Source organism: Acartia tonsa, chromosome 1 (genome assembly GCF_053477335.1).
Source record: "Acartia tonsa isolate MP-2025a chromosome 1, ASM5347733v1, whole genome shotgun sequence".
In the NCBI taxonomy this organism is placed as follows: domain Eukaryota; kingdom Metazoa; phylum Arthropoda; class Copepoda; order Calanoida; family Acartiidae; genus Acartia; species Acartia tonsa.
In genome coordinates, this window is record NC_137260.1 from 24,602,039 (window position 1) to 24,616,968 (window position 14,930).

Sequence of the window (14,930 nt, forward strand, 5' to 3'; positions counted from 1 at the left end):
GGCCGGTGACGCTTTGGGTACAAGTCCTCTCCACGCCACCTCGAACATACTCTGCGTTGGAATTACAGTGTAACGAGAACAGATCTATAGTATAGATGTATACACAGACAACTACCTCCCTTCCTTTTTCAAAGACATCTTTCTTTTGCTTCTAAAATATTTTCTGCTACTTGGCTGTGTAATATAAGCAATACCATTGGTTGATTTTCAATGACCCAACAGAAAGGTTGCACAAGACGGCTGCGATGGGGAGATACAGTCATTGAACCCTTTTTCCCTCTAGTGTTTTACTCTAATATAACGAGCTCAAACGGCCAGGTATTAAGTAAGGTAACATCCATTAGACAACCAACTTTTTGATTGCACGACCTTTTTCTATAGTTCTAATTGTGCATGACAATAAGTTGAGACTGTTTGGAGCCAAGATACTTCCCACACTCCCCTCATGTCCAGTTTTTTTTTTAAATATGATATTTTTGTAAAGATTCTCCTAACTAATTGGCGATAATTTAATTCATTGCAACTTCTTGACTTAAATTTTTTATCTTTCGTTTAAGGAATTTATGAATTTGTTTGTAAGTTCGTAATAATGTTATTCCTTGGTTTTTAAATAAGTATTATTTTAGCATATTTGAAATCAAGTTTTCATGATATAAATAACCTGTTATCCTATTATATAAAGTAGTAATGCTTTTTTGTCTAAAGCTTAGGATATCAATAACTACTAAACCAAGTTGATTGTTTAAACCCTTCTCTGCCCCTTCGACTGCAGAGCCCCTAGATGCAATGGGCATAGCCACTAAGCTATTATGTTAAAATGACGATTAGGCTAAATAATTCTAAAGCGTATATTAAGTTCATTTCAAGCTTACATATATTTTTCATTTAAGTATGTTTTCATCCTGACAATGTTAAATAGATTTGTATTTAATTTCTTTATTAGAATCTGAATTTTCTTTTTAAAAAAGGTTAGAAACAAATTGTTGGCTGTTTTTCTACAAATTTTGTCTATTCCGAAATATTACAATTATTTTATTTAGAACTTTTGCTTATACAATTCAAATAATCTATTTCATTACCAATTTGACCATTTAAAGTTTCTATAATAGCTGACAGACAAATGTTCTGCTTCTTTTGATCTCTGTAAGCCAATGTACATATGTGATGTATATGAGGAAAAAAGGGACTTTTTGTTACTGTACAAAATGTTTTTTGCAACTGTACAAAATTTTACGGTTGAATAGTTTTAAACTTTCAAATGATTTTGCAATGGCTGATTTTGAATATGATTTCATACCTAAAAACAAACAAGAATTTAACATTAGAAGCGAAGCTGAAAGCTGAAAAATGAAAACTTACAATTATTTGAATAAGTCCTTTTAATATATAAGAAATATGACTTTATTCTAACGTGCCATTTTTCAGGATTAAGACAATTCATTAGTCATACTTGTGAAGTTAAAACTTTGATTCGGTAAAAAAAAAACTCTGAAAACAACTAAACCAGAAGTTGTTTACTTATCAGAGAAGCCTAGGTAAAGTTTAAAGCAATTTAGGTGAAATCTTTCTACCCTCATAAAAAATTTTACAGAGTGGGAGAGGGATTACCCGCACACCCCTACCTGAAAAACAACTTGTTAATACAGGGTTCTAGAATATTAGAAAAATTGTCTTACCTGGAACATTTGAGATATTCTCTCTGGCTACCAACAGTACGCCGGAAAAATGCTCTGAAAATAAGTTAATTACATAAAAACATTAATATTCCTCTAATCTCATGTAACATATGTTTTTAAAATGATATTGCGTTTTTAAATATTTTTTTTGTTCATGATATCTAAGTAATCCTCAAAGAACTTATTTGATGAATCAACTGAAAAGCTATGAAAATTTATAAAAAAAAAGCATATCAATTAAATTAATATGATTTTGAAAATACTTCCTGAAGACAAACGTACTTTAAAAATGCTTTAAAAATATTTGAAGAAAATAGTGAGAGGACAACATAAAGATTTAGTCAAGCCAAGCAATATAGAACACACTTTCACATTTAGTTTTTTTGTGTGTGACAAAACCAGAATTATTTATTAAATAGCTGTAATGGTTTAATATTTGACACAGTTATATATAGTTACAAATGGAATTAGCAATAATAGATGTATTAAACTAGATATTTCAGTTGTATTTAGTGGTCATTCACAGGGTTCTAAATGGATAAGAAAATGGCCGATAAATTTATGTATATTCCCATTTATGATTCACACAGTTACCTCTTTTGTAGATTAAAATTAGTAGTTGAAACGCTTAAACAATCATCTTAATAAACAAACAAATCCAATTCACTGAAGTACCCAAAATTGTTAACTTAACGAATAAGAAAACGATTTTATAAAAATTTGGGGACTGGTGTAATAAACAGCTCATTGTCCTCTTTCTCTCTGGGTTATTCACCTGCAGAATACAAATCCTTATGCTATTAGAATTTCAATAGTTTCTTTCTCCTGTATGACCTATGAATTGAATAAAAGTGGTCATTGATGACGTATTATAAATATGTATACTTGCTGTTTTATGAAAGTTTGGTTATGTTTTCATCGACAACAACATTAAGCATTGAAAGCTATTCTAATCAGGACTTTATGACTAAAATTCCCACTGTCAAAATGAAATTCAACTGTCCTAAATCTTCCCAATTCGTTTGATAGTGGAACAATAGCTCTACGCTACATTTACTAATTGTATATCTATTTTGTTAGATCTATTATAATAAAAAAAATCCATTAGGAAGTCCCGATACTATTTCAATATTTTTAGGAGTGGTATAATTATTCTGAATTATTGTGAAATACTTTTTTTTAAACCGATTAATAGCACTTCATAATTGATTATCATTGGAAGGGTAGCTACTCTACAACGATGCACTTTCCGTACACCCATAATTCGCCATATAAAGTTATCTTCGTTGTTAATAAAGTACCACGCTATCTACATATAAACTTTCATTTACACATAAAAAAAAACATACATGAACACAGGCTTTTTACTCAATTTCATTTGATTTTTTTTCAAATCTCAATTCAGCTCTACATTGTCAAAAATTGTCTCAACGGTTTTCGGGGAAAAAAAAAATTTTGGAATTATTAACCACATCTTTATAGCTAAACATTTAATTCTTCACAAATTAATAAATGCTTTTTTAGTATCTATACATTTCTGTTCATGTAACAAGAATAAAAAGAATTAAGTTATAAAAAGAAGCACAGCAATGCTACTTTGGATGCCTTTTTACCTTCAGTTTGTGTTCTTGTGTGTTTGTGGTTTTCCAAATATACAGTGTGTTTTTTTTATGAGAAATTTTTTGAAAGCAATTTTACCCCACTTATAGTTATCAGAATTTAATGATTAACGGCTTATTTTCTTCCTTTTTTATAACCATTTATAAAACATTTAAAAAATATTTCAGTTTTTATTAAAAAAGTACAGTAAAATCAAAAATTCAAAACTTAGGTGTCAACATCTCAAAAAGGTTTTAGCGCATTTTTCTTGACACAATAAAAACTGTCCCGAATTTGTATTAATTTTGAGGAACATGACTCCAGTGACGTCATATTTTTTTTTCCCAAAAAAGGGAAGGGGGGAAGAAAATCTCTTCAAAAGAGATGGGGAAAAACCCCTTTTCTCCCATCTCTTTTTTCTTCCCCCCTTCCCTTTTTTTTCTTTCCCCCTTCCCTTTTTCGGGAAAGAAAAATATGACGTAACTGGAGTCGTGTTCCTCATAATACAAATTCGGGACAGTTTTTATTGTGTCATTTTTCTTAAGCTCAATTCTTCTACCCTTTGCAAGAAAAAAAAATGGATTTTCACTAGTCAACTTTGGGGGGCCAGTACTCCCTCCCTGATTGAGATATGACCTTCAAACTTTGAAATGTTCTAGTACATGTCCCCAAAAGTATCTGTATCAATTTTTAACTCTGTATCTCAACTTTGAAGTGTTTTGCAGCCATTCTTGCAAAGGGTAGAAGATTTACGCATGAGAAAAATGTGCTAAAATTATTTTTAGATGTTGACACCCAGGTTTTGAATTTTTGATTTTACTGTACTTTTTTAATAAAAACTGAAATGTTTTTTTGATGTTCTATAAATGGTTATAAAAACGAAGAAAATAAGCCGTTAATCATTAAATTCTGATAACTATAAGTGGGGTAAAATTGCTTTCAAAAAAGTTCTCATAAAAAAAAACACAGTGTATAAAGCATTTTACATAATTATTTTTTTCTATGCATAATTCAGTTTTTAATAAACTCTTGAAACACCCTGTAGATTAATCTTGAATTTCCGAAAAAAAATATTTTTTTCTCTTTTGAAACTCAAATTTAAATTGGGATGAGGTCGACTTTTCCCCCTCCTACCTTAAGTGCCCCTAGAGGCTTCTAGGAGCGTAGCCGCTAGTAAAAAAAAGTACGGATAAAAATTTAAAACTGTAAATTATGTTTTGAGATTTTAAAATCGCAACAAATATGTGTACATGCGTCCATTCGGTTTAGTAAGATTTGGTACAGAATAGCTTAAGGGCATTTTAATTTTGTACAGTTTTTGAAGCACATTGCTTATATACGCTTAGCGGCTTAATGGTCAATTCAGAGCATTTATGTTGTGTACAATGAAGGCTATATTAATTAAATGACAATTCAATGAGATGGTCATCATGTTGGATCGTTTAATTAGGTTAGCAAACAAATTAATTTTAATAACAAATAATTATTGCCTGGTATAGTTCACTTTTCAAACTGTACAAATTCCGATTAAACATATATATACTGTCAAAGTGTCCTACTGTTGCATGCCAAATATCAAAGCTATCATCGCTGGTCACAACAAGCATATCCTAAGAAAATCAGATACTGCCACCAATCCAACAAGACAGTGCAATTGCCGAGGTGGTCAGAATGCTTGTCCTGTAGATGGCCAATGTCTAACAGAATCTCTTATCTACAAAGCAGAAGTCACCAACACAACTAAACCAGCTACATATATTGGCAACACAAGCAACACTTTTAAAACACGTTTCACTGGTCACAAACAATCTTTCAACCAAGCAAAATATCAACACAGAACAAGTTTATCTTCCTATCTCTGGACTCTTAAAAGGGATAACATTGACTTTAATCTGAAATGGTCAATTATTAGTCAAGCTCCATCCTACACTCCCATCTCTGGTTCCTGTAAACTGTGTAATCTTGAGAAAGTTAACATCATTCATAGCAAGGACAACAATCTCCTAAATAAGAGATCTGAGATTAACTGTAAATGTAGACACAGAGAGAAGTTCCTGTTGATCAATCACCTGGAAGAAAATGGAACCTAATACTGCTCGATTCAAGATAGTTTTTTTTTTTTAAATATTTGTAATTTAAATTATGTCATGAAAAATCCTCTAATGTTTTTTGTAAAAATCATTGAAACTTTTGAATTTTGATTTTATTGTCAGTATCAAAATGTTATTGTAACTGAAGAGTATCATTACGAAACACAGTGTATTACCTATAACTTTTTGTTATTCATTCTATGTTAAATCATATATATCTCCTTTCTGAGCTTAGCAGTGAAGTAAGTTGAGAACTCTGACTTTCTCCGTACCTGTATTTTTGATGCGAGTATTCTCCTGGTCCTACAGTTGAGATCTCTTTTACGTGGAAAATCAACACATAGAAACTCAAAATGAAAAAGTTTCATTTTAAACATTCACTAAAAAACATTCCTCTTGGAAACCGAAAGCAGTACCATTCCATCATGATATCCAAAGTTGAAAGTCTTATTCAAAGAATGAGATGGAAGTTAATTGCAATTAAAAGTGATACAGTGAATCAAGAAAACCACTATGGTTTTAAAACAACAAACACTGCACCCCAGATTGATGAGCTGAAACCTTTTGAAGATGATGTCTACAAACTAATAACATCTATAGAATTTAAAAAGGTGAATAATGAATTCCAATCATCATTACAAGAAACAATCAAATCAATCAAAGATTCAAAGGACATCATCATTGAATCAGATAAAACCAGAAATTTATATTCTATCTCACCAAATGAATATAAAAGTGTCCTGAAAAACAACATCACAAGTGATTACAAGAAATCAGACGAAGCTAATGTTAACAATGTAAATAAAGAAGCAGCCAAACTAGCCTCAAAGATAAATATAGCTGACAGAGTTGATGAATATACCAGAGCTGAAGCATTTTTAACAGTTAAAGATCATAAAGCTAATTTCCCTGACCGAAAGGAATACAGATTGCTCAACCCTGCCAAGTCCAATCTTGGAAAAGTCAGCAAGATCATTCTAGATAAAGCAATTCAAACCATCAAAACTGCTATAAATTTAAACCTGTGGAAAAATTCTGATCAAGTGATAGAATGGTTCAAAAATCTACAGAACAAAGAAAACCTGACATTTTTCAAATTTGACGTTGTTTCTTTCTATCCATCAATCAGTAAGACCCTTTTTGATCAAACAATAAATTGGGCTAAACAATACTACAATTTTTCCCAAGCTGAAACTGAAATCATTCATAACACCAGAAAGTCATTTTTGTACCTTAACCAAACCCCATGGATCAAACAAGAACAATCTGATTTTGACATCACAATGGGAAGCTATGATGGCGCTGAGTGCTGTGAACTGGTAGGCTTGTTCATTCTCAATAAACTATGTAACATCTTACAACAGCCTAATGTTGGTCTTTACCGAGATGATGGTCTAGCAGCTGTGTCAGGTTCAGGGCCACAAATCGAGAGAATGAGGAAACAAGTGTTCAGCCTGTTTAAAGATATTCAATTGAAAGTGACAATAGAATGCAATATCACCAGCACAGAATTTCTAGATGCATATTTTGACCTGAAAAACAACACTTTCAAGCCTTTTACAAAGCCAAACACGGATATCTGTTACATCAATACAAAGTCAAATCATCCAACAAAAATCAAGAAAGAAATTCCAAAAATGGTTTGTGATAGAATATGCAAATTGTCTTCTTCAAAAGAAATATTTGATGATGAGAAAAAACCTTACAAAGAAGCACTTAATTCTGCTGGGCATGATACAAATTTTGAATATACAGAACATCCACCAAACCAACGAGTGCCAAAGTGCAGAAGAAAAAAAGTCATTTGGTTCAATCCACCTTTTTGCCAGACTGTTAAAACAAATGTAGCACAGAAATTTTTGCTTCTAGTGGATAAACACTTCAAGAACACACCACTCCATAAGTATTTTAATCGTTCAACTGTCAAAGTGTCCTACTGTTGCATGCCAAATATCAAAGCTATCATCGCTGGTCACAACAAGCATATCCTAAGAAAATCAGATACTGCCACCAATCCAACAAGACAGTGCAATTGCCGAGGTGGTCAGAATGCTTGTCCTGTAGATGGCCAATGTCTAACAGAATCTCTTATCTACAAAGCAGAAGTCACCAACACAACTAAACCAGCTACATATATTGGCAACACAAGCAACACTTTTAAAACACGTTTCACTGGTCACAAACAATCTTTCAACCAAGCAAAATATCAACACAGAACAAGTTTATCTTCCTATCTCTGGACTCTTAAAAGGGATAACATTGACTTTAATCTGAAATGGTCAATTATTAGTCAAGCTCCATCCTACACTCCCATCTCTGGTTCCTGTAAACTGTGTAATCTTGAGAAAGTTAACATCATTCATAGCAAGGACAACAATCTCCTAAATAAGAGATCTGAGATTAACTGTAAATGTAGACACAGAGAGAAGTTCCTGTTGATCAATCACCTGGAAGAAAATGGAACCTAATACTGCTCGATTCAAGATAGTTTTTTTTTTAAATATTTGTAATTTAAATTATGTCATGAAAAATCCTCTAATGTTTTTTGTAAAAATCATTGAAACTTTTGAATTTTGATTTTATTGTCAGTATCAAAATGTTATTGTAACTGAAGAGTATCATTACGAAACACAGTGTATTACCTATAACTTTTTGTTATTCATTCTATGTTAAATCATATATATTTGTTTCTATACATAGATCTTGCAGTTAATTATGATATAAAAGACCCTCCATTTCTATCAATGAACGTTTTGTTATTCAACCAGTGGGTGAGGTTTTGAGAATTTTTGTGGTTCAAAAGTGGCATATTTCTGAATAGGAAATTCGGATCCCTGACAAAGAAAATTGTATCTTACTTTAGTCAATATATTTATGTAGTTAAAATGTTATTCGAAAATTTTGCAAAAATAAAAAAAGTTTCATAAATTTTATGTCTACATTTTGGTAGCAACGACTACTTTTTACAGACATATTGTCGGCATAAAGAATTTAAATTGTATAATGCTAACAGTTTTGACAGGAATAGAAAAATTAATTATTAATGTCAGCTGGTTTGGAACGGGTTCTCAGCCATACTGAAAAATCATTTTCCGCGAATTATTGAATTAAAAATCATGAAATTTAAACTGTTAATTTATTTTTTTCTGTTCCCACTCCTAAATTGAAAATTCATTTAAGAATCGCTATAAATTTCAAATCTTATTGAAAATAAAGAGAGGACTGTCCTCTTAAAAATAAGCATCACAAGTCCAACAGGTCAGTGTAGGAGCGAAAGTTGTTTTAAAGGAAAACAAGTTTTAAACAGAAGATTATAAAAAAAGTTTACATAACATAAATATTAACATATACTTATTATATTCAATTTAAATGATAGTTATTTTGACAATGGATTGGATATAGAATACGTGAATATATTGACAGGGGTGAATTTGTCTTCAATTAAGGCTTCTAATGTCGACCTCGTTTATTGGTCAGCTCGTTCATTCAGTAGGAGGTGAGGGGATAGGTTAAAGGGGCTGGACGGGGAGTATCTTTATTTAAGCCAGCTGCGAGTATCACTTACTTAGGTTACATTAAAATCTGGAGCAACATCCAAGTAATAAGACGTTTCTCAAACAAAGCAAAAATTTACCTGCAAGAATAGCAAGAAATAGATCCATAGTGTTGCACAGAAGTAGCAGGGCTTCCACATATTCGACAATCTTTAATCAATGGCCTACGATGTTCACATTTGACACTATTTTTAAATTAATTAAAATTTGACTATTGAATTGTTTATAAACCTTGGATTTTGAAAAAGGTTTAGTTAGGTTCTATTATTTTATGCAAAATAGCAGCAATATTTGCTGTTGACTTTTTAGCAATAATTGTTCTCTTATATATTGATGCTGCAATATTTGATAGTTTAAAATTAAATTTTGTTAAAAATAAAATGTGGGCATCCCTGGAAACCCATTTGTGTTGGCCACCCTGTTTCTTTGCCGCATCCTCTGGTGATGCGCAAGCCTCGTCAGCTGATGTTTTGGAAGATTCATATTCTGAGGAAGCTCCTCCCTGTCCAGAGGAATCTGAACTCTCAGAAATTCTACAAGAGAATAGGTAAGGTTTTTATTATAAGCATTGATATATTAAATTAATATGTCTTATACAGTGTTGCAATCAATATTTTATCTAATGACAATACCTTTTATTTTTTAGGGACGGTTGTCTCCTCCTCCCTCTTCCAGAAACCTTACCTCTGGTACCACTTGGAACATCCTGTACGAAAAACATTCGTTTCAATATTTATACAATTAGCAAAAAAAGGCATACTTATAAAAATTACTTTTCTAAATCTCTTTTGTCAATGTTTTATCTTATCAAAAAAAATTGTAAAAAGAATGACTATTTTTGAAGAAAACGCAGGGCAAAAATAATAAATTAAATAAAATAATTGAAACCCGCTTGTGTGCATAAAAATCAATTTCCGTAAAGATGGTTTACACATCTAGCTGAATTTTAAGTTACTAGCGGCTGCGCCCCTACGGGCATTATATATTTGAAGGGCAGAAAAATAGCCTAAAACCATACCCAGATATATTTTTTTTTAATTAAATAGCCTAAAACCATCTTAGAGCCTATATGAGGCTTTACTGTAAAGAAGAATCATATCGGTTCAGCGGCGGTTAGCAAGATCTTTCGCTACAGACAAAAAAGCTTTTCCTTTATATTATAGGATAATATTACTATTTTTCTGGAGCTTGCAAGCGGCTGCCGATCCATGGAAAAAAATATAGCTAGATAGATTATATATATTATTGAAACAATTGGCTTTCTTCCTTGCTAACAAGCGGCTGTTCCATGCTACTAGAAGACTCCATAGCTTCAAGTATTTGAGCTCCATCCTCAAACATAATGTAATCATCTTCAGTGATATTATTTGTATCTTTATATGTTGTGTTGGGATAGTTGCCACCTTGGTCCAGCATACTTCCTTGTGGTTGGGGCTCCAGTAAAGTGTAGCTCGGCAAGGGATAGGGCTCCTAGATATAGATACATAAAAAAAAGTTTGTTCTTTTATTTGATTATCAATGACATATTTTAAACCTTTTTGCCAAATTTTTATCCTTTTTCTTATAATCAACTAAAAACTAATACTTAAAAATACCCTTGTTAGAAATAAAAGCAACAAGTTAACAATAACTTATTGATTAGTTCTAATTTTGGCCATGAGTTTATGTCGACAAATAAACATTTAATAAATTTTTATGAGACGATGTATTATGTTGATATCATAACAATTCCAAAGTTTAGCACTATATATCCTTGAACTTACCTGATGGTTATAGTGTGAATTATCAATGATTACAGGCAGCGCCAGGTCCATGTCTCCGGCCTCCAGTTGGATGGAAGAATAACTCGATGCATCATGGTTTACATAAGGGTGGCCACTCATATCATGGTGGCTGTATGGAGAAGTAGATACTTCCATATCCTGCTCAGCAAAAAAATGGTGTTTAATCAAAATTAAACTTATGCCAATAAAAGGAAGTTCTTTATAGTGCCAATAAAAAATGACGTCATATTAGAATAGTTCATTATTAGAATTAGAGTTGTTTTAGGATTTTTTATCCTAAAGTTTTAAATTTAGTTAAAAAAATCAGTAGAGCAGAACAAAGAATGTAAGAAAAGATATAAAACTTTGAAAAAAAGCTTGGCGAAGAAAAAAATATCTGTGAAAACAACTAAGCATTACAGACTGACTGCCAGACCGAAATTTAAACACCCTTCCTGTTGCATAGAATCATTATGAGTGTTCTTGGCTGGTCTCTCAGTCAGGTTTGATGGAACATTCCAGTTGGAATACTCTTGTGGCCTTATAGCCATTATTTTAGTCTGAAATTTAAATAAAATGTTTAAATATAAATAAACTTAAAGTATCAAGACAGGTCTAAGGATAAGTTACAAAATGTAATCAAACATTTCCAAAGCTTAAGTACCTTATACACAGGGCTTGGCAGCCGCGTATCAGTCGTCTGTACGCCTAAGGAAAATCAGCCTTTTACAATTTTAAAAATCAGTTGGAAACAAATTTTGACCAAAATATGGCAATCTCTCTTCTTAAAATTTAATTTAGTCTCATTAGACCACATTTAACAACTTAAAAAACTTTGTTGGAATAAACAGTGTATGAAGGGTCAGTACAAGATTTAGAAAGTTTTTTTATGATTCATAATATGTGCGTTAAAAATGAGTTATAACCATGGACACTAAGAAACAAATCCAGTACATGCCAGTTAAGTTTGGTTACAAAACGCATTTTTGTAATGTTTATTTGAAGGGACATAGATTTAATCTGATATAATCTAGAGTGCTTATTTAATCTATTTATTTGTGATAAAACAGATTTTTTAAAAATTTAATATTGTTTATTTGATTGTTTTCTGTGTGTTTATTTCATACTAATGATACCTATTAGTTTCTGTTTGGTTTTGCATAGTATATCCCCCCCCCCCTATAAATAAAAACAAATTTATGCCTTTGAAATTCTAAATATTCTGCAATGACCAAAGCTTTAATGACCGAAAATCTTGAATCAGATTTTAAAATTTCATTTTTACTTGTGTTCTGAAGTTTGTTGTACAAATAATGAATATGAATTTATAAATTTTATATAACAAATATAGATACACTGTAATGATATTTTTTAGGTGCCTTTAAACTTTAAAAATATTGTATTGGAGTCCTAATTCAGAGGTTATAATCAAAATTGGCCATTAAAAATAATAAATCAAAAAGACATGCTTAAATTTTTTAAGTTGCTTTTTTAGATAATTTATTTACAGCAATACTAATGGAAACTCAGATCTACCATGTAAGACAAATGATGTATAGACATTTCTTGTTATTTCCCCTGTCATATATTGGTCAGTTCATTCGTCCAGTACTTTTTACTTTATTAGAGAACATGAAATTAATGTTGGAGAAAGTTTGTCACAAATCAAATTTATTAAATATCACAATGAGCAGCTTCTACCAATAGCGAAATTAATTCAGGAAAAAATCACAAAACCTATACATGTTTTTCAGCTGTCGTTGGGGGGCAACACATCGTAAAATTGACGACCTCTCCATTTGCCCCCCAAATATTATTTTATATTTATTTTGCTTGTTGATTATACCTATTCCTGCACAATGAGTAACATTAACTATGTGTTGAATTATAATTTCAATATGAGAATTTTTACAGTGTTTATGACAAATGTTTTAAAATCAACAATGCAAAAAACTTTTTCTTATATAACATTTATTTATTTGTAAAGAAACATATATTAATGTAACAGGTGTATTAAAGCAAAAAATGTATATTTTTCATTGTTACTTAAACTTAAATATGTTTTTAGAAAAAATGAATCACTTTTCCAATAAAACAGAGTTGATTATTTTACATAAATTGAGGCTAAAAAACTGGTTTTAATCGTATAATTGTACATTTTTATATTTGTAGAAAGTTGGATATAATACGATGCTAGACATAGTTTTTTCGTTTGGATGAGAAATGGTTCCCATAAACCGGATTCGAATGAATACGATAAATAACTATTATTGATAAAAAAGAGCCATTTTTAAAACTTTAGAAGGGAATTTTCATGTTTTTAATTTAATACTCTGTAACCGTGTAAAAGCCATTTTCCAATCATTTTAGATTTGTTTCATAGAGGAGCTTTGATAAATAAAAAATGAATGAAAATTAAAAAAATAGATCTTGACTTTATATATTTCTTGAAACCTAAGAATGGACGTAACTCGTTTTTTAAATCTTTTAAATCCTCTTTAATCCATGCGGGGCTCTCCTATGACTTTCTTATCCTAATTTTATTAAAATCTTAGATTATTAAATATACCATAATTTTATAAATTCATTGTCTTAGAACTTTTTTTAGTACATCTCTTGATTGTGCTGTAGAAACTTTAAGTGTATAAATATTTCCACCAATAATTTTCGTTTACTCTATAATTGAGAGTGCTCGTCAATTTATTTTTCATTGTCATGTACCCTAAGATCCCTGAATTAAAAAGACAACAATAACAAGCTGCACTTTTTAAAGAAGAAATGTCTAATAAATTTATTTAGGTAATAAAGGTACTAAGAAAGAGAGGGAATGTCTGATTGAGCCAATAGGAGAATCGCATCGGAATTTACATTGGATCTCATTGGTTGAAATTATGTACACATTTTCCTACGAAGGCATGTTTTTTTTCATTTCATACATACATAAAAGTCAGCTGTTAACAGTATATTTTCTTAGTAGAAAGCTTTGCGGAATCAGAATTAATTGCCCAAAAATTTCGTTTACAATTTGAAAGCTTGAAACAAAGTTGGATTCTTAAAAAAAAAGTTAGGCTGGCAACTCGCTGGTGAGGCAAAATTATTTTTGTGAAAAATCCTCCAAAATCGAATAAAAAAAATTACAAAAATGAAATAAAATCTTAAGAGGGTTATTAACATTTGATTTTATTTAATTTTTGTAGATTTTTAATGTGCTTTTGGATGATTTTTCACAAAAATAATTTTGCCTCACTATCGAATAGCGAGTCTATCATTTTTTAAGAATCCACATCAGCTTGAGTCGAAAGTAAACAATACTTTTGTCTGCTAGGAATGTTCTCTCTTAGATTTGACGAAAAAAGGGTTCAGAATATTCTTCTACTCTTCTATTTCTATTATTTAGGTGTTAAGTGGATAAATAATCCTTAATACTAACAAGGATGACAACATCCATAAGTAGCGAAGCACAAAAAATCGTGGATGGAAATACGTAAAAGTAGATTTAATGTGTATTTATTAAAATCAAGAATAAATTTATTGGAGAAAATAAACACGAAACCTTGTTTTATTTTTAATGATGACGACAGTCAAAGTAGATTACATAAAAGATTCTCATAACAATACACAGATATAGAATCTCAACGACAAAGATTTTTTTATCCAATCTTGACAAGTGAGGTATTTTTGGAAAGATGAATATATATAGAAAACGCCTATGAAAATTAGAAAATCCGCAGAAATCATATTTGCAAGTTATTTGCAAAAATCTGCAATGCTAATTTGCAAAATTAATTTCATGCCTTAAATGACTTATTTAGAAAAAATCTTTTTATGAAATGTGTTTATTTATAAGTTTAGAACATACTTAGGGCAAAAAAAATTTCTTTAGTGTTACTTTTTTCACCTTATATATGAAAAAAGCAGTTTCTCACATTTTATGATAAAAAAAGGTATAGAAACAATAAATATGATTTTTTCTTGATGTAAACACAATAATTGGCATAAAATCTATCATCCTAAATGTAAAAATCAGATATAGAATCCTTTTTAGAGCTAATATAGTGCAAAAAGTAACCAAGACATTTTTGCAAAGTATGAAAATCTGAAGAAAATAGTTCTTTTTGCTTTTGATATACATATCAGATAAATGTATATAAAATTAGTGATTAAAAACTATAAAACATGTTATAAGTTTTTTCAACACTGTCATTGATTAAATTGCACTTTTAGGTTTAAGAATTACTGAAGTAGTGC

The 14,930-nt window shown here is 30.6% G+C and overlaps 1 protein-coding gene across 1 annotated transcript in view; it reads right to left on the bottom strand.

Annotated features, from left to right (window-relative positions):
- The window catches only part of LOC145315622 (uncharacterized), a 37,303-nt gene extending 26,036 nt beyond the window's left edge, over positions 1-11,267 (bottom strand). Inside the window, exons 1-7 of the mRNA XM_080155609.1 lie at positions 11,136-11,267; positions 10,683-10,839; positions 10,184-10,389; positions 9,552-9,623; positions 9,311-9,452; positions 9,000-9,082; positions 1,677-1,730 (exon numbers count right to left, since the gene is read on the bottom strand). Of these exons, the coding sequence (XP_080011735.1) occupies positions 1,677-1,730; positions 9,000-9,082; positions 9,311-9,452; positions 9,552-9,623; positions 10,184-10,389; positions 10,683-10,839; positions 11,136-11,233 (812 nt within the window). The 5' untranslated portion in view covers positions 11,234-11,267. The remainder of the gene's footprint in view (positions 1-1,676; positions 1,731-8,999; positions 9,083-9,310; positions 9,453-9,551; positions 9,624-10,183; positions 10,390-10,682; positions 10,840-11,135) is intronic.
- Between the last annotated feature and the right edge of the window lie 3,663 nt (positions 11,268-14,930).